A 23,011-nucleotide genomic window follows, 5' to 3' on the forward strand; every position below is an offset into this window, starting at 1 on the left:
GATATAGCTACCCTCAAACTCATAGAGATCTATGTGCCTTTGCCCTAACCCCAGCCCCAGCTCACCAGAACTGGCATTAAAGGAATATACCACCATGATCTGCTAAAAACAAAATAAATTTTTAAAAATGTCTATTACACAAAGCTGTAGAGATTAAAACACAGGTATATGCAAGGAATTGCTCTATAATGCTCAACAAAGAAATTAAGTATGCTAGGGACTTAGGTCAGTCTTACATCTCTGCCTAGAATCCTCCAGTGAGGGGCTAGAGTGTGGCTCAGTGGTAGATCCCCTGCCTAGAATCCCCCAGTGAGGGGCTGGGACATGGCTCTACAGTACAACTATTTTCTACCATGTGAAAATCCCTCGTTCCATCTCCATATTGGTGGGTGGGGCAGCAGCAAGGTACAGAGAGATTGGCAGTGAACAACATGAGTAAAGCCCATCTGATCACCTTCTCTCCCGCTGCTCCTGGGGGACCCTCTTCCCCAGCCAGTCCCTCAGGCCCCTTTTGTCCTTCCGGACCATCCTCTCCTCTGGAACCTGGGAGTCCAGGGTTTCCCTGAAATAAAATAGAGATTGAAATAGTCATTCATCCTTCCTACTCTGCCCATCCTCTATTTAATTAACCCCAGTTCATTCCCCCTGTGTCTTCCCCAAACCACCCTAGACCCACACAGCCCCTCATCTAGAGCTGGTCTTACCTGATCACCTTTCGGTCCCTCATCACCCTTGAAGCCAGGAAAGCCATCCTCTCCCTAAGGGAAGAGATAGAAATCGAGATGGAGATGGAGCAGTGGGAAGAAGGGAGAAAGGGGAGAGAAAGGGGGGAGTAGTAGAAGCGAAAGAAGGATGGAAGACGAAACATGTCAGAAGTTAGGGCTTTAGGGAAGGGCCACAGCCAGGGCCTCTATGGGGCCCCCTCTCCCTCCCATCCATTGAACCCCTTCCTTCTCACCCTTTCTCCTTTCTCTCCTTGGAGACCCCGGTTGCCAGAGGTACCCTAAAAAAGTTTAAAAGAGCTCTCAGTCTCCTTCCCTGTTTAAGGAGAGCTCTAAACTTTCTCCCTTAACCTAAAATTGTTAGGACAGTTACAAGTGTGTGGTGGGAAGCCATGAAGGAAATGGTCCTGTCTCCCCAGAGCCCTTCAGTGTGTTTCTCAGCTTCCCCTACCCACTGCATGTCTGGTAGCTATCACCCGCCCCAAGTTCATACACGGGGGAACAGGGAAAGCTGAATCTCCTTGCCATTCATTTCTACTTCCCGAGGACACAGTGTCCGTAGTTTTTCTGGCAGCACAAAGAACATTCCAGAGTCCAGCCTGGCTCCCAAAGCAGGGGAGAGTTTTCCCCATTGTGCTAGCCACAATGAGACTCTGTTCCTGGTGACAGCATGACTATCCCGTGCATGCCCTGGACTGACTTCCTGCCTGCAGCACTCTGACAAACTAACTGCACTTGGCTGAGATGGAACTCTGCTCAGTTGAAGAATGAACTAGCAGTTGGAGCTGATACAACTATGTGCTTGGAAACAACATGGCTTTCTGCAGCCCCACAGTAATTCACTGGACCATTGGAAAGAAAGCTTTTGGCTGCCTCTCTTGGCTACAAAGTATCTAGATTCAGATACAATACAGGCTGCAGCCACAGTCCCCCCACTCATCTGCAAAATAAGTTAGGAAACCCCCAGAGGTTGCCTGAAGCTGATAAGACCCGTTCTTATCTGTGCTGCCTCTTTTATGCACACATCAAACTATGATAAAGTCCAGTTTATAAATTAAGCAAAGAAAAAGATGAACAAAAGTAACTAACAATAAAACAGAACCATTAGTATACTATTTTTCATGTTTGTTTATGTTTGTTTTGTTTGTTTGTTTAAGAGAGGGACTTTTTTTCCCCTGGTTTTTCCAGACAGGGTTTCTCTGCGTTGTCTTGGCTGATCTGGAACTAACTCTGTAGACCAGGTTGGCCTCAAACTCATAGAGATCCGCCTGCCTCTGCCTCTCAAGTGCTGGGATTAAAGTTGTGCACTATCACTGCCAGTCAGGAGAGGGACTCTTGTGTTGTTTGGGGGACAGTAGCCCCCCCCCCCCACTTACCTGGCCTGGAATTCACTCTGTAGACCAGGACGGCTTAGAAAGCTCAGAGATCCTCCCTGCCTAAGTGTTCAGGTGTTTTTTTGTCTGTTTCATTTTGTTTTTGAAACAGAGTCTCATTTAGACCAGGCTGGTTTCAAAATCACTATTAGCTAAGGATAACACTGAACTCCCAATCCCTCTGCCTCTACTACCTCAACATTAGGACAAAAGGCATGTACCACCTTATTGAGTGTATAGGATGTTGGGGATAGAACTGGGGTTCTATCCATGCTAGGCAAGCATTCTACCACCAACTGAGCTACAGCCACAGCCTTCTTTTTAATTCTTATTTTGAGACAGGCTGAATTCAAACTTGTATAACAGAGACTAATCTTAAAATCCTGATCCTCCTCCCTCAAGTACTGTGATTACAGGTGTGTGTGTGTGTGTGTATGTGTGAACATGTGTGTTGTTAGTGTTTGTTTTGTGAGCAAGGTCTCAAAATACAATAATGCAATTCAGCCCTGGCTGGCCTAGAACTCACTATATAGCCCAGGCTAGCCTCTATCTTGCAGCATTTGTCTTACCTCTGTCTCCCCAATCCTGGGACCACCGACAGGCACTAAGTTGGTTTTTTGACACCAACACTAATGAACTATCCTATCTTCAAGCCCTCTAGTGTTACCTACCTTCACACCCCGAGGTCCAGGATAGCCCAGAGGGCCTGCTGACCCTGGTGGACCCTGAAAAGAAAATAAGGCCAGTGCTATCCAGTTCCACACTGTCCCTGTTCCGAGTACCCTCTGTCTCCTCACTGCCCCACAGCTACTTACTAATCATCTTCCCCAGACCAGCCACCCTCCTGCGCACTCACCTGCGCCCCCTTTTCTCCTGTGGGGCCCTCATGGCCTGGGTGACCCTGGTGGAGAAACATCAACTCATCAAAGGCCCAATTTGCTATACAAATTCCCAACCCTTCCCCCTGCTCCTGGTTCTCACCGCGGGGCCCTCAGCTCCTGAAACACCTGGAATTCCAGGATTTCCTGGGGGACCCTGAAAGAAAAGGCACAGTCTAGTTTACACTGGTTTACACTCTCAATTTCTGGGACTGGAAGGTTGTGGTACACCTTTCTTTGAAAGTTCATCCAGCGAGTGGTGTCCCACGCCTTTATTCCCCACACTCTGGAGACAAAAGCAAGCAGGTCTCTTCAAGGCCAACCTAATCTACAGAGTTACAGGACAGCAAGAGCTACAGAGAAACCTTGTCTTAAAAGGAGAGAGAGAGAGAGAGAGAGAGAGAGAGAGAGAGAGAGAGAGCACCCCACCCACAGCTTCAGAAGGAAGAGCTTAGGTGGCCCTGAGGGGTTCCTAGTCCCAGTTTCCAGTTTCCATTCCTGGAAGGATCTGATTAGCTTTGCTAGGCTGTGTCCACCTTGGGAACTATCAGATGTTTGCAGGAAATAGGACATTTTTTTGTTTAATGACTGATGTGGACAGCCCACTGTGGGTGGTATCACCCTGAACAGGTGGTCCTGGGCTGTATAAAAAAGGAGGCTGAGCAGCTCTCCACCGTGTCCTCTACTTTAGTTCCTGCCTCCAAATTCCTGCCTTAACTTCCCTCAGTAACATGGAAGCATAGATCAAAAGAGCCGCCTCCTCCTCAAGTCAATGTTTTATTGCACCAACAGAGAAGCAAACTAGGACAGACACACACACACACACACACACACACACACACACAGGTATGCACACACAAGTGTATCTGCCAGGGAAGCAAGCCACAGATGTGCAGAGGGACAAAGACAGAGCACCCTGGTTCCCAGGAAGGGCTGCCCCCCACCCCTTAGCATCTTGGGAGTCCCTTCTATGAGGGCTTCTGTGCTAACAACAGTTCCTCTGTCTGCCAGCCTTGGTGAGCTTCTCCTGGAAACCCTCCCCCAACAATGCCACTCTTGTCACTCTGGCCTGGCTTCTGGAATGTGACTATTCACCAGCAGGAAGTCCCTCAAAGGGGCCCTTGAAAGAAGCTACTCCTGATGACATGAGAAAAGCCACTTACCTTTTCCCCAGGAGTGCCAATGGGCCCCTGAGGGCCTGGAATTCCCTGGGATAAAAAGAGGGTGAGGGAATCATGAGAAGAGAGATGGGTAACAAAACTGGTCAAAGGAGGACTGTGGCTCAGCCAACCACCACACCCCCACTGTTGGGACAGAGGGCTTGAACCTGGGAGCCATGGTTTCCTTGCTGTCCTGGAGGACCTGGTTCTCCAGGAGGACCCTGTGGGGGAAGGGGTGGGTCAGTGAAGCCAGGAAGGTTCAGGGTGTGGAGGGTCAGGAAAGTTCCAAACAGACAAAGCTATCAATGACCGTGAGCTCGGACTGTTAGAAGGGCGAAGGACACTTACCACATTGCCTTTGGCACCTGGTGCACCATCACGTCCAGTCACACCCTGTGAGGACAGATTTGGGGACAGATCAGGATCTGGGTATGAGCTACTAAAAAACATGTAGAAAAGGAAACACCAAGCAACAGAAAGAATATTCCAGCTAGGGAGCTGGCTCAGTGGGTAAAGGCACTTGCTATACAAGCATGAAGGTCTGAAATTGAATCCTCAGAACCCATGCAAAAGCCTGACAGGTAGCATTAGAGTTTGTTATCCCCTACAGGAAGCTGAGAAGCTTGTAGGCCAGCTAGCCCCAGGGACACAGTGGGAAAACAAACAGAAGAACCCTCAAACAGTGAAAAAAGGACAATCTTAACTCTCTAGGGCTTTCACATTTCTGTGCACTCACACACATGAATGTGCATGGCATACACAGAAAGTGAAGGGGGATGGAGAGAGGTTATTTAGTGGGTAAAGGCACTCACTGCCAAGCCTAATAGCCTAAGTTTGAATCCAGGGACCCACACAGTGAAGGAAATGAACCTGATCTCCACATGTGGGCCATGTGTGTGTGTGTGTGTGTGTGTGTGTGTGTGTGTGTGCACACGCACACACCACGAACACACACACACAAATAAATAAATAAATAAGTATGGAAGTAGTGGTGTAAGGGAAGACAGGAAAGGTTACAACAGTCAGGGAGATGAGAGCCAGCAAGATTCTTACCGGGCGTCCTAGGGGTCCAGGGAGGCCTCTGGGGCCAATCAAACCTCGGGGACCCTGCAAGGAAAGGGCCACATAATCCCAGCATCAGAGTTTCATGACCCAAGGGGTATCTCCCTTCCCTTCCACAAGTAAAGGAGACTGGGGTCTCCCAATACTCACCGGCTCTCCAGCCTGGCCAGTGGGCCCTGGAGGTCCCTGCAGGCCCTGTGGAAAGTGTCATCATTATTTGGAGTGGTGAAGTACAGCCCCTTTTAGACTCACTCTGATGTGTCCATATCCCTGCAGATAGAACTCACAGACTCCAGGCCTCAACCTGCCATTCCACATGCTAACCCAAGCTAGCTCTCAGCTCCAATGCTACCTTGCAAAGGCCTCTGGGGCTTCCTGCTCCTCCAACCCAGCCCTAACCAATCCCCAGATACCATTCAGCCTGCTTCTGTTTAAATTTTTTTTTTTTTCAATGTTAGGAATAGAATAGGGCTTCATATATTGTAGAGATATGCTCCAGCACTGAGCCACGCCCCCAGCTCTTCACTGGGAGATTCTAGACAGAGGCTCTACCACTAAGCCACGCCCCCAACCCTTGCCTAGAGGTTTTACCACTTTCCCAACATGCTGAAGGAGTCTGGCAAGAGCTTCCTACTGAGCATATCACCCAAACCCTTGTTCCTCAGATTTCTGAACTTCCAAACCCTCCTCATTCCTAAACCTTCCTCCAACTTACCTTTTCCCCATCCTCTCCTGGGGGACCAGGCTGCCCTACGTGTCCAAAGTCACCCTAGAGCGGGGGGGGGGGGGGGGGGGGGTAGCATTTGAGTGGAGTAGCATGTGCAGGAACCACTCACTTCCAAAAGAAACCTCAGTATGGGGACATGAAGGTTCAGACAGTGTGAAGTTCTGATGCTGATGCTGGGACAAGGAAAAGGATTTGGGAAGCCACCTCACACACTCACCCTCTGGCCCTTCTCACCAGGCAGCCCTGGAAGGCCATCAAAGCCCCGATCACCCTATTGGAAGAGATAGCAGCTGCCTTGAACCTTTGACCTTGACACTCTCCACCCCTAATCAGTCCTGGCCCCATCACCCACCTTAGGTCCAGTGTCTCCCGGGAGACCCCGAGCCCCATCTGCTCCAGCTCGGCCCTAAGAAGGAATGAGACCAAAGTCAAGGACAAGCTTCCCAGGGCACTTCCCTCTGCCTGTCAAGTGTCAGCCTTATGACTAGTATGTGTTTGTTATCTTTTACGACTCCTTTCCCAGAGGCTACTTTCTTTCGTTCTTTCTTTTTTGCTTTTTGTTTTTTTGTTTTTTGTTTTGTTTTTGTTGAGTCACTCTCTTACTATATAACCCTGGTTGGCCTGGTATTCACTATGCTGGGATTAAAGTCATGTGCCACCTCACCTGGCTAGTGTTTTAATTTAAAAGCATTATTTATTTAGTGTGTGTGTGTGTGTGTGTGTGTGTGTGTGTGTGTGTGTACGTGCACGATGCATGAGCCATGGCTCACATGTGGAGGTCAAAGGACAACTTTTGGAAGTCGGTCCTCTCCTCCAATCAGGTGAGTCTCAGGATTGAACTTTGGTCACCAGATCTGGCATTAAGCACTTTACCTCATGCAGAAGTTAAAGGATGACCTTGAACTTTTGATTCTTCTGTTCTGGGGTTACAGGCATGCACTGGCACGCACAGCTGCAGTATTCCTTTTATGTGTCACGCTGCTCAGGCTACTCCTTGTCTGCTCCTGTTTACACTTCAGATCCCAGGCCAAGCATTTCCCATGTTCTCAGGTACCCATAAAGTATGATCTGCCAGATCCCTTCATTGTACACTACCTGCCTTCAATGCTCAGGTCCATCTGCTAACTGAAGACCCAGAGGGACAAAGCTGGGGTTTGTATTAGGTGCTGGGGGTGAGCAGACCACAACTGAAGAACCTAGAAGCTACTTACTATTTTGCCTTCTGGGCCAGCAGGCCCAGGAGGGCCCTGTAATCCTCGGGGACCCTGCAGTGGGAAATAAGAAGAAAGAATGACAAAGGAAGGCTTATGCTTTTTTTGAGTCAGGGTCTCACACTATGTGACTCTGGCTAGCCTAGAACTCACTATATATACCAGGATGCCCTTGATCTACCTACTTCTATGTATTGAAGTGCTGGGATTAAAGATGTTTTATTTATTTTTGAGTCAGGGTTTTATACCCCAGCCTGGCCTCCAACTATCTAAGTAGCTGATCCTCCAGCCTCAGTGCCCCACTATACCCCACAAGGGCTGGGATGACAGCTTTGTACTTCCACACCTGGTTTATGTGTTTACATGCTAAGCAAGTGCTTTACCAGCTGAGTCCCAGTCCCTAGCCCAGGAGGAGCAGAAATCTCAAAGATATATTTCTATTTTCTCCAACCAGTATCCTTAGGAGGAAACTTTTTCCATCTAACCCATTCCCCCCAAATCCCTCCAATCTCACCTGTGGCCCTACTTCTCCTGATTCACCTTTCAGACCTGGATATCCAGGGAGGCCCTTGGAGGACAAGAGACGGGGGGAAGACGACACAGCTTGAGCAATGTGGCCATCTGGCATTGGTGTATCCCTCTTCCCAAAACAGACCCCTTACTTACCACAGGGCCTGGGCGCCCAGTGAGCCCCACTGGACCAGGGGGCCCTTTCATGGAGAGCTGGAAATACAGACAGAAGCAAGAGTCCCCCACGAGACCACAGAAACACTGCTGCAGTTAAGAATGTGCCTCCCTGATTCATAGGTTACAAATTTGTCTCCCAGTTCATTGGTTGATAACATTTTGAGGGAGCCTTTTGGAAGATTGAATTAGATGAAATCAGAAGGCTGGGGTCCTCATAATGGCAATCAGTACCTTTATGAGAGTAATGTCTCATCCTGGTACATTTACTGTGTTGTCAGGTCCACCTTCCACCAGTTACAATACACCCACCCAGGAGTCAGCATTCATTCTGCTCTGGGACTTCCAAGGCTCCAGAATTATTAGCTCTGTTCTTTATAAACTACCCAGCCTCAGGATTTTACTATAACAACAGAGGCTCATGGCAAGCATCTTCAGGAGAGAGGTTCCCTGTATCCCCACCAGTCCTGCATGAATCTTACTTCTGCCATCCCCCACAAAAACACACTCCCCTTATCCCACTCACCTGAGCCTGTTGTAGTATTGCCTGTGCCTGTGTCTGCTGGAAGGAGACTGGGGGCCCTTTCAATGATGAGCTGCTTGCAAAATGGAACTAAGGAACAACTAGAGATGATGAGTAGAGGTCCACAGAAAGGCAGCCCCTGGAGTCAGAACTCCACTCCCCAAGGATGGTACACTCCCTTCCTTACCGGCATCATAATCACAGTGCCTGGTAGACCCCTGACTCCATCCACACCTGGAATTCCTGAGAGACCAGCAGGACCCTGAGAGAGAGAGAGAGAGAGAGGGACGAGGGGAACAGAGGTGGGGATGGGAGACAGAAAAGGAGGGGGAAGAGAGAGGGAGAGCTCTAAAGAAGAGGGGGAGAGCAGTGAGAGGGAGAGAAAGAGTCTGAGGAGGAAGAGAGGAGAGGGGCAAAGAGATGGGAACAGAGACAAAGGTGATAAGAGAGACACTAAAGCAGAGAATCAGGAAGGAAAGGAGAAAAAAGCTACTGTGGGAGAAACTGCAGGGATGGATGAACAAGGGAGACACAGACAGGTGCAGAGGAAACAGATGTAGACTCATGGGTGCTGGAGGGGTGCTCAGCGGTTAACAGACCTTGATGCATAATGATGAGGACTGGAGTTTGGATCCTAGCACCCAAGCGACAAGCCAAGCATCCCACAAAGGAATATAACCCAGCTTACAGGGATCTAAAGCCCTCTCTGGCCTCTGTACACACAGCTATGATTACACATGCGCACACATACAGACACAAATAAATAAAATAAATATTTTTTTAACCAGCAAGACAAGTCAGCAAGTGAAGGCACAGGCTGCCAGGCCTGACAACCTGGGATCCACACGGTGGAAGGAGAGAACTGACCCCTGAAAGGTGCCTTCTGACTTCCACTCAGGTGCCAGGCTACATACTAACACCCAACACGTATGTGTACTCACACAAAATAGATAAATTAAAACATCATAAAATATTTAAAGATACAAAAAACAGGCATGAAGAGAAAATGGATAGTTCCCCAGTGACCATCAGAGAGATGGTTAACAGATGGGGCAACAGGGTCCATGTCACTTCAGCAATGGTGTTCCTAATTCCAGCCCCCCACACCTATATCCAGTCTCCACACTCCCAACCTGAAATCCCACCCTGAAGAGGGACACAGTCCACACCACTGCAGAGGTACTCTCAGTGGGAAGTCTCTTACCGGTAGACCTCGGTCTCCAGGGAAGCCTGGAGGGCCTGGAGGGCCTGAAGGACCAGATATTCCCTGTGAAGGCAGAGGAAAAAGAAGTCACAAGAGATGCAAAATTGGAGGGTAGTTGGCTTCTGACCCACCTGTGACCTTGACTTCAGGCAGACCTCCCTACTCTACTCTTAGCCAGCACCCCGTCCCCACATGTCTGTGACCTGCATCTCTCTCAACTTCACACCATAGACCTGTTTTTGACACATCTTTTGAGCACTGACTATCCAACAACCTCTAGGCAACACTATAACTAATCCCCTCAGGAGGCTGAGGCAGAAGGATCAAGAGATGGATTCCAGACTGGGCTACATAATGAGATCAAGATGAGCCTGAGCTTTATAAAGGTAAAGAAAGGCAGAGAGGGAGGGAGGGGAAGAGGACAGCTACATGAGTGTCTGGTAGCATAGCTGATTTATGTATGGGCTCTAGAATAAAGAGTGGGGGACTAGGGCCAGTACTCACCCGGGGTCCCGGGGCTCCTGCAGGTCCCTCAAACTGCTGTCCCTGGAGGAAACAGAAGTGTGACCCCCGTTCTCACGAGGCCCTCACCCTCCTCACAGGCCCCCTCTCACCTGCTCTATTGTTGCAGGCTCTCCTTTTGCTCCCTTTTCTCCAGGACCCTGAGGACAGTGGGCAAAGAGGAGATGTGAAAGTGCACGCCCTAGGCCAGACAGCGGGGCACACCTTCAATCCCAGTGCTAGGAGGCAGAGGCAAGTGGATCTCTGTGAATTCAAGGCCAGACTGGTCTACAGAGTGAGTTCCAGGACAGGATCCAAAGCTACACAGAGAAACCCTGTCTCAAAAAACCAAAAAGAAAAAAAAAATGCATACCCTACAAGGTTAACACCTGAATTCAGTTCCTCAACTCCACTGTGGAAGGAGATGACTGACTTCTGTAAATCGTTCAAGGTGAAGGGCACAAGCTCCAAAGGTCCTTATCTGCCTCTTCTGATGCTGGACCCTTACTCAACCCTGAAGTCAGTGAGTATGTGACACCCAAAAAGCAAAGGGTTATAGCACCTGACATATGTGTTGACTTATCCTCAATGAGTTTGACAGGGTTTCTCTGTGTAGCCCTGGCTGTCCTGGAACTCACTCTGTAGATCAGGCTGGCCTTGAACTCAGAAATTTGCCTGTCTGCCTCTCCCGCATGCTGGGATTAAAGGCGACCGGATTTGAAGTTGCAAAGGGCCAGGTGTGGTGGCAAACACTTTAATCCTAGCACTCATTACTGAAGATAGATGTGATGGTTAACATTGTCACCTCAACAGGCTCTAGAGTCACCTAAGACAAGCAGCTTGGCATGCCCATATAGGGCAGAGGCAGTCAGCTCTCTGGAAGTTCAAGGGCAGCTGGGTCTACATAGCACATTCCAGAATGACTAGGGCTATACCATAAGACCCTTCTCAAACACAAAGAACAAAAACAAAGAAACCACATCAAAATGAAAGCACCTAGGAGGTTGGTGTCTGAGTGCTTGCAGAGAGAACTTACTGAGGGAGGTGACAGAAAGAAAGGAGGTGGGGGAAAGGTAGCAGAGAATCAGCACTCCCCACTCATTGCCTTTCCTTCTCCACCACATCCGCCCATCTCCACACTCAGCTCAAATGCTTGAGGTCAGGCAACTGTGGGCTGGCCCTCTGAAATGTGAGTGAAGCAACCCTCTCCTCCCACAGGCTGTCTCTACCGGATATTCTGCCATAGCGCCAAGAGGAGTGACAAGGCAAGAAGTCAGCATCAGCCTCAGCTCCAGCTTTTCCTCCGCCAGCACCAAGGAGAGCCAGGCTGGCTCTCTAGATGCTTCCCACCCAAGGCTTTGCCCTGAAGCCCACCTGATGTCCTACTGCATGCCTCTCTTCACTAGCTGCACTATTAACTTCTACTCTGTCCTGAAGCCCACCTGATGTCCTACTGCATGCCTCTCTTCACTAGCTGCACTATTAACTTCTACTCTGTCCTGAAGCCCACTTGATGTCTTACCACATGCCTTTCTGAAGCCCACTTGATGCCCTACTACACGCCTCTCTTCACTAGCTGCACTATTAACTTCTACTTTGCCCTGAAGCCCACTTGATGTCCTACTACATGCCTCTCTTCACTAATTGCACTATTAACTTCTACTCTGTCCTGAAGCCCACTTGATGTCCTACTACACGCCTCTCTTCACTAGCTGCACTATTTTCCTTGCTGTGACAAAATTGCTGACAAGAAGCAGCATAATGGTGGGAGGGTTTGCTTTAGCTTACGTGTTGAGGAGAAGCATCCATCACAGCAGGGAAGGCCTCATGAGGCAGCTGGTCACACTGCAGCCAGTCACAAAGCTGGGCAAGTGTAATGAGTGGTGATGCTCTCCCTCTCTCCTTTTAATTGAGTAGGAGACGTCAGCCTGTGAGCTGGCACCACACATTTAAGGTGTGTCTTCCCTCATTTAACCTAATCTAGATAATGTCTCACAGGCATGCCCAGAGGCTGTTCTCAGGTGATTCTAGAGCCTATGGAGATGACAATGTTAACCATCACAAGTGCCTCCAGCAACAGCAAGTATTTTCTCTCACATTGTTTGCTAACTATAAGCTTCCCCACTGACTCTCTGGCTCCCCCTACTGTCCATTCAGTAGGCAGGGCACTCAGCAAGCTAGAAGCAGGGTTCCATTGGAAGTCAAGTGGCTTCTCATCCTGTTTAGCCAGTTGTATCACTGGTCTCTGTCATACTGTTAAGTGTTTGGTAAACATTTTCAACTGCAACTGCACCAGGGTCACACAAAGATAGTTGACACAAGAAAAAACACAGTCAAGAGAAAGCATGTATCTATGTCCATCTCCTGACCCAGCCCCGGGAGACTCACAGGAAAGATCTGGAACTCAGTCTGTAAAGGCTGCTCTGCTGCCCGGAACTTGTTGCTCATGGTGGGGTCACCTACTTCTTCATCCTCCTCAGTAGTCTCAATCTCTGGAGTCCTCAACTCAGTTTCAGTATCAGAGTCAAATCCCTGCTGAGGACATTTAGAATGCCAAGGTTTGCTCTTGACCTTAATATTTGTCAACTTCAGCACCCCATCCCCTGGCCCAGCACCATACACTCCCCACCAACCTGCAAGACAGTGGCATTTTGTTCAATAGCCACAGTGGTAGTGATGACCAAGGGTGTAAGAGTCGGAGGCTGGTGGGGAACTGGCTTCTCTGCCTCAGGGGTGTGGAGGGAGGTCTGCAGCAGGCATGAAGGAGCATCAGATATGGGGCAAAGCCAATCACAGCAAAGAGGAGCCAAAGCTCTCCCTTAGAGTAGCCCCCAATTTGAGGATGGGTAGACAGAGGTAGCTTCTACCGAGCATAGAGGCTGGTGGAGAGGAAGGCAAGTGTCCTGCACAACTGGTCCAAGGCAGCCAGAGGGACAACCAGATCCAGGAGGAGCACAGCAGGGCCAGGTCTCCCAGGCCTGGGAGTAGAACTGGATTGGCTCCAGGGCCCAGTGATTAAAGTCAAGAGCCAGCACTCAGGGCCAGACTCCAGAAGCCCAGCCCCACATGTTCTTTCCCATGACAGCTCAGCGATCAGCCAGCCAGGCTGCAGCTCCTCCAGCCTGGGCAACTGCAGAAGAACTAGGTCAAGGCAAAGAAAGGAAGCCACAGGTGTACAGGTCAGAATCAGGGGCTGACAAGGACATGTTACATTTGGAATTCATATGGGATAGAAAGATCTGGAACTGACATGTGGTTGCAACCAGTGACCCCTCCAACCAAGGACCACAAGCATTGACCCAACCAATGACTTATGACCCCTTCCCAGTGATCCACCTGTCAATAAGCAACAAAATTAACCCAAATTATTCCAAGCACCAATGACTGCTAAGTGAGCCCCACCTTCATAATTGCCACCAAGGGCTCCAAACAGATACCCTTCCATCCAGGGACCTTACTGTGACCCCAACCAGTGGAATCATCCAACAAAAATCACTATTTAGTGATCTCCAAAATAACCAATTATTCCACTAACAGTGATCCCATCATGTCTTCTAGCAATCTCCCTAACAAATAACCTTAAACTAGTACATTGATTGGTTCTAATGTCAACTTGACCCAACCTAGAGTCACCCTGAAAGGGAGTCTGTGAATGGTTATCTAGACTAGGTGGGCCAGTGGGATGTCTCTAGGAGACTGCCTTGGTTGTTAACTGGTGTGGAAAGACACAGCCCACTGTGACAGGCACCTCCTAGGCAGGGGGGTTCTGAACAGTACAAGAAAAGCAAAAGCTAGCTGAGAGCAGGCGAGCAAGAATTAATGGGTTTATTCTCTCTCTGCTCTTGATTGTGGATATGACACTAAGTTGCTGCCCTGTTTTCCCCAAAATAACAGACTGAAATTGTAAGCTGGAATAAGCCCCCCCTTTCTCCTCTAAGTTGCTAAGGATAGGTGGGGTTTTGTTTTTTGTTTTTGTTGTCAGATGTGTGTGTGTGTGCATGCACTTGCTGGAGCACCACATGAATGCAGATCACTGAAGAGGGCTTCAGTTCCCCTGGAACTGGAGTTACAGGCTGTTCTGAGCCATGTGAATGGGTGCTGGGAACTGAACCGTGCCCCTCTGCAAAAGCAACAAGGGCTCCTAACCTCTGTACCATCTCTCTAACCCTTTGCTCAGGATATTTTAGCACAGTCATAGAATTGAAACAGGGCCACTAGTCCAGAATGCTGTCCTCCAGTGCAGTCCTTAATAGCTGATGCCATCTTCATCAAAAGCAACTGTGACTATGAAAGGCCCTCAAGATCCAGCCTGTGGACATTCCTTATAGAATAAGTTAGTGGGGAGGGCCATTGACCCCCCCATCAGAGATTCTAGCCACTCTCTCCCACACCTGTTTTCTAGCTATTTGTAATTCTATCCAGGCTGCATATGGTCTCCTGATCTCTAGAAAAGCAAGAGTACTGAGTGTGTAAGGGTAACTGACAGGGATTCCATTTGCTAGGCTAAAGAGAAAGTAAGCATCCATGCTTATAGTGTCTTAAAGGTCACCCACACCCTTGTATGTAATCCCTCACAGTTAACTCATTGGTCCCCCATCCTAGATCTAAGTGGAATCATACCTTAGTTAGTCATTAGCTCCCTGTTGTTTATGTCTTTAAGGTCATTAGTTCCCTATCTATTTTCCCTGCCTTCCCAGGAAAAGTTCACACACAACAAAAGAACACCAAAACACCAACAGTGACCCTTTTCAATGGCCTCCTAGTGGAGACCTCCAAGTAGGAAATCCCTGCACTTAGCTCAACAAACAACTTCCTCAACCAACAATCCTAACCCTCTGTCATCCCATTGATCTCCAGGGCTGACTGGACTGATCTAGTGGTCTAGGCAGATGTCTCCTTCCTCCCACCCTGACCCATGTGTGTCTCTTCTAAAGCTGGAGGGAGGGAGTACTTGTGCTCCCATGCTAGAACCTCAAGAAGAGTTCCCATCAAAGGAATAACCCTCACCAATAACTTATGCACCGATTAACCCACCTGATGAGTCCATTAAGAATATATCATGAACCTCCTAATCATCAGGCCTTCTTGTGTTCAGAGGTGTCTCCTCCAGCTCCTCTACTGGAGATTGTGTGGAAGAGACATGGGAGAGCCTCTGACACAGGACCTGGCATCCCCTTTGGCTGAGTAAACCAGACCTCAGATGTCAAGTCCTGAGGACCAATACGAAGATGAGTGACCAGAAATGGGTCTGAATAAGGCAGTGAAGAGCAAAGTGGGAGGTCCCAGGTTCTTACCTGGTTCTCAGAGGCACTAGGGGTTGGGCTCAGCCTTGAGGTATCCTTGTTCTTTTTCTTTCTTCCCTTCCCCTTTCGACCCCGCCCTTTTTTCTTTCCTTTGCCCTTGCGATGAGGGGTTGTTTCTGGTTCTTCCTTGGGGGCCTTAGGAAAGAGTTCTGGTCAGGACTAGAGACTTTCCCCATTGGAAAAGCCATCCTTGACTCTCTGAAGGCCATGATATGGTCCATTATTGTCATTCAACCTGCAGTTTACTTAGGTACATGTGTGTGCATGCATGTGTGCATTGTGTGTATGTGTGTGCATGCATGTGTGTATTGTGTGTGTGTATGTGCATGCATTCGTGTGTGCATGCATATGTGTTCATGTGTGTGTGTACAACTGTGTGCACAAGCACATGGAAGCCAACGGTCAGCCTTGAGTGTCATTCCTCAGGCACCATCCACCTTTTTTTCTATTGTTGAAACCATTTTTTTCCACTGGCTGAGAGCTCACCAGTTAAGCCAGGTTGGCTGGCCAGTGAGCCCCAGGGATCTGCCTGTCTCTGCCTTCCCAGCACTGGGGTTGCAAGTGCCATCATGTTCAGCTTTTCCATACAGGCTCTGGGGACCAAACAGGTCCTGGTGCTTGAAAGCAAAGGTCCTTCGCTGGCTGAGCCATCTCTCCATCTGCAGACTGATTTGTTGTTGTTGTTGTTGTTTTGGAGACAGGATTCTGCTATCTAGTCTAGGTTGCCCTCAAAGTCATGGTCCTTTTGCATCAGCCTCCTGAATACAGAGAGGGCCTCAACACACCTGGCTTGCTATGTCACTTGAGGATAAGGTCATCTTCTGGGATTAGTCCTGTGTTCAGGGTCTAAAGCTGCTCAAATCCTTGTTTCTGGGTCATTGTCCACTCTTTCTTGAAACCTAGAGCCAGGGATGGCTCATCTGCCACCTGGGACCCCTCACTTACCCCTGTGGTTGTAGGATCTGGGGTTTCACAGTCAGGCAGGTAGAGCTCACAAGCCTGGAAGGCACTCTGAGGGTCTGGAATTAACAGCAGCTCCTGGATGTCTCCCTGCACAGAAGGAAAAAGAGCCACAGCATGACTCTGGTCCTGGTTCCCCAGTGTATCTCTGCCCCTTCCTTCCACCAGCCCCATAATGCCACAGGAGAAAACACACCCAGCATGATGGTTAAGCCTGCCAACTTTTTAAACTTATCATTGATTTATGTGTGTGCACATGCACAGGTGTGCCAGGTCACTCAAATATAGAAGTGACAGGGAAACCTTCAGGATTTAGTTCTCTCCCTCCACACATACATTTTGGGTTTGAACTCAGGTCAACAGGCATAGCTGCCAGCACCTTTACTGACTGAACCATCCCACTGGCCCCTAGTTAGTCAATTTGTCAGGATCTAGAATTACCCTGGACACCAGCCTTTGGGTGTGGCTATGAGGTATTATCTACATTGGGGTAATTGAGATGGGTGAGCCCATCTTAAATGTGGTTAGTGCCATTCCTTGGGCTGGGGTCCTAATCTAGATAAAAAGAAAAAACAGAGTTGAATGCCAGCGTCCATCTCTCTCTGTTTCCTGGCTTGAGGTGCAATGCGACTTGCCACCTCATGCTGCTGTTTGCTGTGATGGACTGTGGCCTCAGACTGTGAGTCCACATAAACCTTCTTGTGGGAGCTTTTGTCAAAGCAATGGGAAAAGTGACTAACACACCCAACATCTGCCCCCTGAAGCTCCATGTCCCTTTACTCTCAGGCTACCTCCATGTACCAGGTTCTAGATACCAGGTGGCTCACTGGAGAGATGAGGTTGCTGAGCCTCCTGGAAGGCTCACACCTCAAAAATCACACAGCATAATCTCCACACTACACCAATCAGAGCAATCTGTCCAATTCCACAAACACCCCAGCCTCAGTCACCTGTCATAAGCACATGGTGACCTGATCTCTTGTATGGTGTTCTTGGGCTCTGTGAGGCTAGGTGAAAGCTGGGCACTTTCCTTCTCTGTTCTCTTCTAGTTAAGGCTGAAGACAAAGCTCTCCAGCCTCTGCCTCAGTTTCCCCTGCCTCTGACTCCATACCTCAAAAGTCTTCTCCCTGCCATCCTGGGTTCCCATCATGGTGAGTCCTGCTGTGCTGATAAACTGAGGTCCTTGAACAAACATGGGGGGCTGAGGGTCACAGTCAGCCACCAGGGTCACCTTGTCACCACTGATACTGACCGCCACACGGTGCCACCTGCAAGGGGAACAAGTCTCAGTACAGGAATTTCTGCACGGTACCCTTTCCCCTTTTCCATACTCACCTGCCATCCATGAGGTTGACCTGCTTGGAGAGGGGCCTGATGGGGTCACCAAGGAGACTCAGAGCTGGCCCCAGTGCCAACCCCAGCTGCCGGACCCCCTTCTCATCATAAACAGACAGAAGGACAGACCGATTAGCTGGCTGGCCCCGCACAGTGAACAACACAGAAAAGTTCTCAGGGAAATGCCTGTCTGTATGAATAGAGGGAAGGGGGGCAATTAGACAACCAGGATGATTTCACCCTTCCAAGATGACCCCCCACCTCAGCCTTCCTGCCCTGACTCACCTGGAAAGAGCTGCCATGTGGGGACACTGAGCAGGCTGGACTTGCCCACCCTGAATGCTCTGTCACCCTGTGGAATCCTCTGGGGACAGAAGCCAGGCACCTCGGCAACCCCAGCCTGGTCCCTGTGCACCCCCAAGGCTTTCATTACATCCACCGGCTCTGCTGTAGAGAGATGCAAGGGTGAGGAGGCATGGTCAGAGCTGGCCCAGGAGTCAGACCTGACTGCACATCCCCCAGTCCTGGGAGCTACTCAGAAGGCAGAGGCAGGAGGATCTCCTACTACTCTGCAGTGAGCTCAAGGCCTGAACAACTTAATGAGACTCTGTCTGAAAGTCTGGAAGACAAAAAAAAAAAAAAAAAAAAAAAAAAAAAACTCCAACCAACCTCATAAGACTTGCTCAGGTGAGGTGATGGCACACGCCTTTAATCCCAGCACTTGGGAGGCAGAGGCAGGTGGACCTCTTTGAGTTTGAAGCCAGCCTGGGCTACAAGAGCTAGTTCCAGGACAGCTAGGGCTGTTATACAGAGAAACCCTGGCACAAAAAAACAAAACAAAAAACAAAGACAAAAAAAAAAAAAAAAAGACTTGCTCAGATGTTGGGACTCCCTCTTCCCCCAAGTGTTAACATTCTAGGGAGAAGTAGGCAGCCTGGGACCAACAGCACTACCCCACGGCCCCACAGATGTTCCTGCTACATCAGTCTGTTAACTCTGGCTAATTTTTTTCCTCTAAGTTTTCAGTGAGAAAAAAAGCTGACCTAGTTCTAGGATGAATCAAAGGTTCCTGGCCAGAGCCCCAGAACCAAGCCTTCCCCTTCTCCCTACGCCGCCCCCACACTGGCTTTCTGGATGTCTTCCAGCATTGAGCCCCCTTGCTAGGGAAAAGCCACAAAGGGAAAAGGGGTGTGTGGGTGCATTTTTCTTAGACCCCTTAGCCTCTTTCCTATGATGCCCCAGCCCCAGGCCCCCCTCCATCTGACTCCCAGGCCCCACAGCCTCTCATTCTCCCATCTAACGCCCCCCCTGGCTCCTCTATATGACTACCCATCTAACTTCTACCCTGATCTCTTCCCTCTGACCTCTTCCTTTACCCTTCCCATGTTCCTCCATTTCACCTGCAAAGGGCTTTATCACTGTCTGACCTCCTCATTCTGACATCTATCTCTAATAACCTCTCCCAACTTCCCCCTCTCATCCCAGAAAAGAAAGAATAGGTCTGGCCCAACAGGCCCCTAATCCAAACTGTCCTTGCAGCCTCGCCCAGGCAGCTTGGTCAGTCTTAACTGGATCCACATGGTTTGGACAGGGTTGGTGAGGGCTTCCCCTGGGCCAAAGCACCTGGCCTGTCCCCTCCCCTAGCAAACTGTCCCACTAACCCCCTGACCCAGGCTCTTGGCAGGAGCCAGGTTCTGCTGAATCTGCCATGACCTCACTTCAGAGTGGCTCAGGCTCAGGGTGACTTCACCACTGAGAACTGGGTTGGGGGACCAGACGTTATGACCCAAACTATGGAGTCCCATGCCACTCCCTGTACCCTTCTACCTTCTCTCTGTTCCACTTATTAAACTTGCTTTCTTGGTATTCTCTCTCTCTCTCTCTCTCTCTCTCTCTCTCTCTCTCTCTCTCTCTCTCTCTCTCTCTCTCTCTCTCTCTCTGTCTCTTTCCAGCATCTGTAATTGTGTCTTCAGTGGCCAGGCTGCCATTAAGAGGTATTTGGATCACAGCTCCCTGGGGCTAAATTTGGGTTCTCATGCTCTGCTAACCACAAGGGTCACGCCCAGTGAACCATCCCAGATGTCTCCTCTAGATTGGGAGCCCTGGGGGAGATGCAGACCCACAGCATCATCCAGCAGAGCAACTCTGCCCAGCTCAGTTTGCTGTTTTTGTTAGATAAAGGCTGACCTTGAACTCCTGACCCTCTGTTGCTCCAGAGTGTAGAGATTACAGACAAGTACCACCATGCCCTATGTACACAGCTCGGGGATGGAACACATGGATTTGTAGCTGCTAGCTGAGTGTTAATTGGGTCTCATCCTAACACAGATTCCGACTCCCCTTGGTTACTGCTAACTCCCATTTCAAAAGTCCTCCCTGCCATATAACCCAAAAAGTTTTTGCTTCAATCTCAAGTTCTAGCTGCAATGACCTTTCAGTAGCTAACTGCCCTTTCTCTCTCATGGCTCCATGACAAAGAGGCACACAAGAGCCATTGAGCCTGTGGGGCCAGCAGGAGGGGTCAGGAGCCTTCCAGACTCTCCCCCACATACACACCCTCTCCATGCCATGGTCAAAGCCTCTAGGGAGATGCTTAGTGGAGTCTAAGATGTGGAGGGAGGCACACAGGGAGTAGGCTGGGTCATGGATGGTATTCCCTGAAAATTTACGTATGAAATTTGTAGAGCATAGGGCTTGCCACTTTGAGATGTAGGCAGTTCATTAGATGAAAAGTTTTGAGGACTGACAAGATGGCTCAGCAGGTAAAGACACAGACTGCCAGCAGGCCTGATGACCTCAACTTGACCCCAGGAGCCCACATGGTAGGAGAGGACTGACCCCTTCAGGTTGTCTGATCCCCACATGTGCATGCATGCGGGCACATACATTCGACCACACACACAATACATAAATGTGAAGAGGAAAAATTCTAAGCCTGATGCCATCGTTCTGCATGAGTGGACCCTGGCAACAAGAGTTCTACACCACATACCACACTTGCGATGTGGGGGGGAGGTGGGGGGTGAGAGACAGGGGCTCTAACCCGAAGGGGAATTCTCCCATGCCATGCAAGGGAAAATATGAGCAAGTCACTGAGTGGGCGACTGGTTGTGGAAGATGACAGCATTTGCCTGTGGACCATGAAGAAGCATGTGTGAGAATCTGAAAACACAGGAGGATGATCTTCTGTCTGGGTGGCAGATGGGGTTGCCTGGGTGTGGCCAAATGGTACATTCCTGAAGTCCCAGGGATCTTGTATTCTGAACCAGTGTTTGAGGTTGCGTGACTCTGAGGTTGTGTGAGCATAAGAATGGGGCATAGGTCAGCACTGGGTTCTCCATGTGGGCAACAACCTCCCCAGACTGAGCAGAAATTGGGAACGTGGGGTCTGTGTATGCCCGTGGCCTATTAGGGACAAAACGCATCTTCCTTTACTTCTGGGAGGTGATCTATATAGATCATAGAAGCCTGGTCATTCATCATTTGGAGAGTCATCGTGTCCTTTCACCATTGCCACAGAACCCTGAGAGGCGTGGCTGGGGCACCAGGCCAAATGCTCACAGCTGGGCATGCGTCAGCGGTGACTCACTGGTCCCTCAGCCTTGGGGATCCCCTTGGGGGCCCTGAGAAATTTTTCAGGAAAAATCACCCCAGGATCTTGCAGCTCGGATGCCATGCTACTTCCACTTGGCCGCCCCCACCCCCCACCCCCGCCAACTCTCGGCGTTCATCCAACCCGGCCCCGTGCCGCACCCCTCGCGGAAGCCCTCCCAGGGGCCCTGTCCATGGTGCTGATTCTGAAGCTCTAGGGAGAGGGGGGAGGGGAATTGGGGGAGGGGAAGGAGAGACAGTTTCGGGTAAAGAAGAGATGATGATGTGAAGTCCTCAGGAGAAGTGCAAAAGAGAACTGTGTGGGTCAGAGAGATGGCTGGGGTGGGATGCTTGCCGACAAGCCTAACAATTGAACATGAGTTCAATTCTGGGACCCACATGGTGGAAGGACCTGACCCTTGAAAGTTGTTGTCTGATCTTGACCTACACACACACACACACACACACACACACACACACACACACACACACACACAAGTAGAAAAATGAATGGATGGATGGATGGATGGATAGATAAACATACTTTTAAAAAGAAAACTGAACTCCTAATATATTCACTGCACTCACCACCAACCTCAGAATCAGCCACTCATGTTCCCACAGACAATATTATAAAGCCAACCAAAGACAAATAAACACAACTGTAACACCCCCGATTGCTCTAAACATCATCTCCATGGTTTAAGGATGAAACGTGGTAGAGAGAGTGCTTGTCTAGTATGCTGGAAACCTTGGATTCCATCCCTAGTACTACATACCCTGCCATTCCAGTTCTTGGAGGTTAGAAGCAGAGGATTCAAAGTTCAAGGCCAGCCTGAGCCACATGAGGCCCTATTTCAGGTAATAGACAAGGGGGGAGGATTACAGCTCCTTAGACACATTGAACTGTCACATCTGACTATACACACCCTCCCAGGGATTGTCCTGTCCCTCACATTAACACAGTCCCAGTGAACCCTCACACCCAAGTGCACACAAACCTCTGTAAAATACAGGGTTTTGTTTTGTTCTGTTTGTTTTGTTTTTTTGTTTTGGTTTGGGTTTTTTGTTGTTGTTGTTGTTTGGTTTTTTTTTTTTTTTTTTTTTGGCAAACTCTCATATAGTCCGTGCTGGCCTCAACTTCACTATGTAGTTCAACTCCTCATGCTCCTCCTGCCTCCACAGCCCCAATCCTGTGGTTGTGGATATGTACCATTACGCTTGATTTTATATGGTGCTGAGAATGGAACCTAGAGCTTAGTAGATGCTAGAAAAGCTGTCTACTAACTGAGCTACACCCCTATGCCCCACTCACCCACCCTTTAGAGACAGGGTCTGCTTATGCAACCAAAGATGCCCTTGAATTCAGTACATAAGCCCAGACTAGTCTTGAACCAGCAACTATTTGGTTCTTCCTCTGGAGTGTTGGGATTGCACCACACCCACAACATTCAACTTCACACATCAGTTTGTAAACACAGCCACACATTTCCTAGCAACATCCCCCTCCCCAGTGGTCACAAACATACATCAGCTACAGCTAGAACCTAGAGTCTCCACATCACCATGGCACCCGTTACAAATGACATCTCTCTTGTACACATGTCTTGGGAACTCCTTTGCACCCTTGCACCCTTGGGGTCTCCCTCCCAGCCCTCTGTCCCGCCTCACCAGCCAGCGTCAAGGACACGAGCAGCAAGGAGGCCAGAAGCAGGCAGAGGCCGGCCCGAGGCTGGTTCAGTCTCTGGCGGCTTCTCATCCCAGCGGGCCTCGGTAC

General features: G+C 49.5%; 1 protein-coding gene across 1 annotated transcript in view; it reads right to left on the reverse strand.

The window, feature by feature from the left end:
* Positions 1-23,011, reverse strand: part of Col5a3 (collagen type V alpha 3 chain) — a 46,459-nt gene extending 23,448 nt beyond the window's left edge. Inside the window, exons 1-30 of the mRNA XM_051196743.1 lie at positions 22,906-23,011; positions 17,929-18,090; positions 17,644-17,833; positions 17,420-17,576; positions 16,294-16,398; positions 15,340-15,483; positions 12,679-12,792; positions 12,434-12,580; positions 10,159-10,206; positions 10,049-10,090; positions 9,545-9,607; positions 8,528-8,602; positions 8,344-8,430; positions 7,800-7,856; positions 7,648-7,701; positions 7,134-7,187; positions 6,275-6,328; positions 6,140-6,193; positions 5,911-5,964; positions 5,346-5,390; positions 5,187-5,240; positions 4,482-4,526; positions 4,301-4,354; positions 4,137-4,181; positions 3,077-3,130; positions 2,952-2,996; positions 2,767-2,820; positions 959-1,003; positions 705-758; positions 455-562 (exon numbers count right to left, since the gene is read on the reverse strand). Coding sequence (XP_051052700.1) covers positions 455-562; positions 705-758; positions 959-1,003; positions 2,767-2,820; positions 2,952-2,996; positions 3,077-3,130; positions 4,137-4,181; positions 4,301-4,354; positions 4,482-4,526; positions 5,187-5,240; positions 5,346-5,390; positions 5,911-5,964; positions 6,140-6,193; positions 6,275-6,328; positions 7,134-7,187; positions 7,648-7,701; positions 7,800-7,856; positions 8,344-8,430; positions 8,528-8,602; positions 9,545-9,607; positions 10,049-10,090; positions 10,159-10,206; positions 12,434-12,580; positions 12,679-12,792; positions 15,340-15,483; positions 16,294-16,398; positions 17,420-17,576; positions 17,644-17,833; positions 17,929-18,090; positions 22,906-22,993 — 2,352 coding nt within the window. The 5' untranslated portion in view covers positions 22,994-23,011. The remainder of the gene's footprint in view (positions 1-454; positions 563-704; positions 759-958; positions 1,004-2,766; positions 2,821-2,951; positions 2,997-3,076; positions 3,131-4,136; positions 4,182-4,300; positions 4,355-4,481; positions 4,527-5,186; positions 5,241-5,345; positions 5,391-5,910; positions 5,965-6,139; positions 6,194-6,274; positions 6,329-7,133; positions 7,188-7,647; positions 7,702-7,799; positions 7,857-8,343; positions 8,431-8,527; positions 8,603-9,544; positions 9,608-10,048; positions 10,091-10,158; positions 10,207-12,433; positions 12,581-12,678; positions 12,793-15,339; positions 15,484-16,293; positions 16,399-17,419; positions 17,577-17,643; positions 17,834-17,928; positions 18,091-22,905) is intronic.

The sequence above is a fragment of the Phodopus roborovskii genome, unplaced genomic scaffold (assembly GCF_943737965.1).
Source record: "Phodopus roborovskii unplaced genomic scaffold, PHOROB, whole genome shotgun sequence".
Classification (NCBI taxonomy): Eukaryota; Metazoa; Chordata; class Mammalia; order Rodentia; family Cricetidae; genus Phodopus; species Phodopus roborovskii.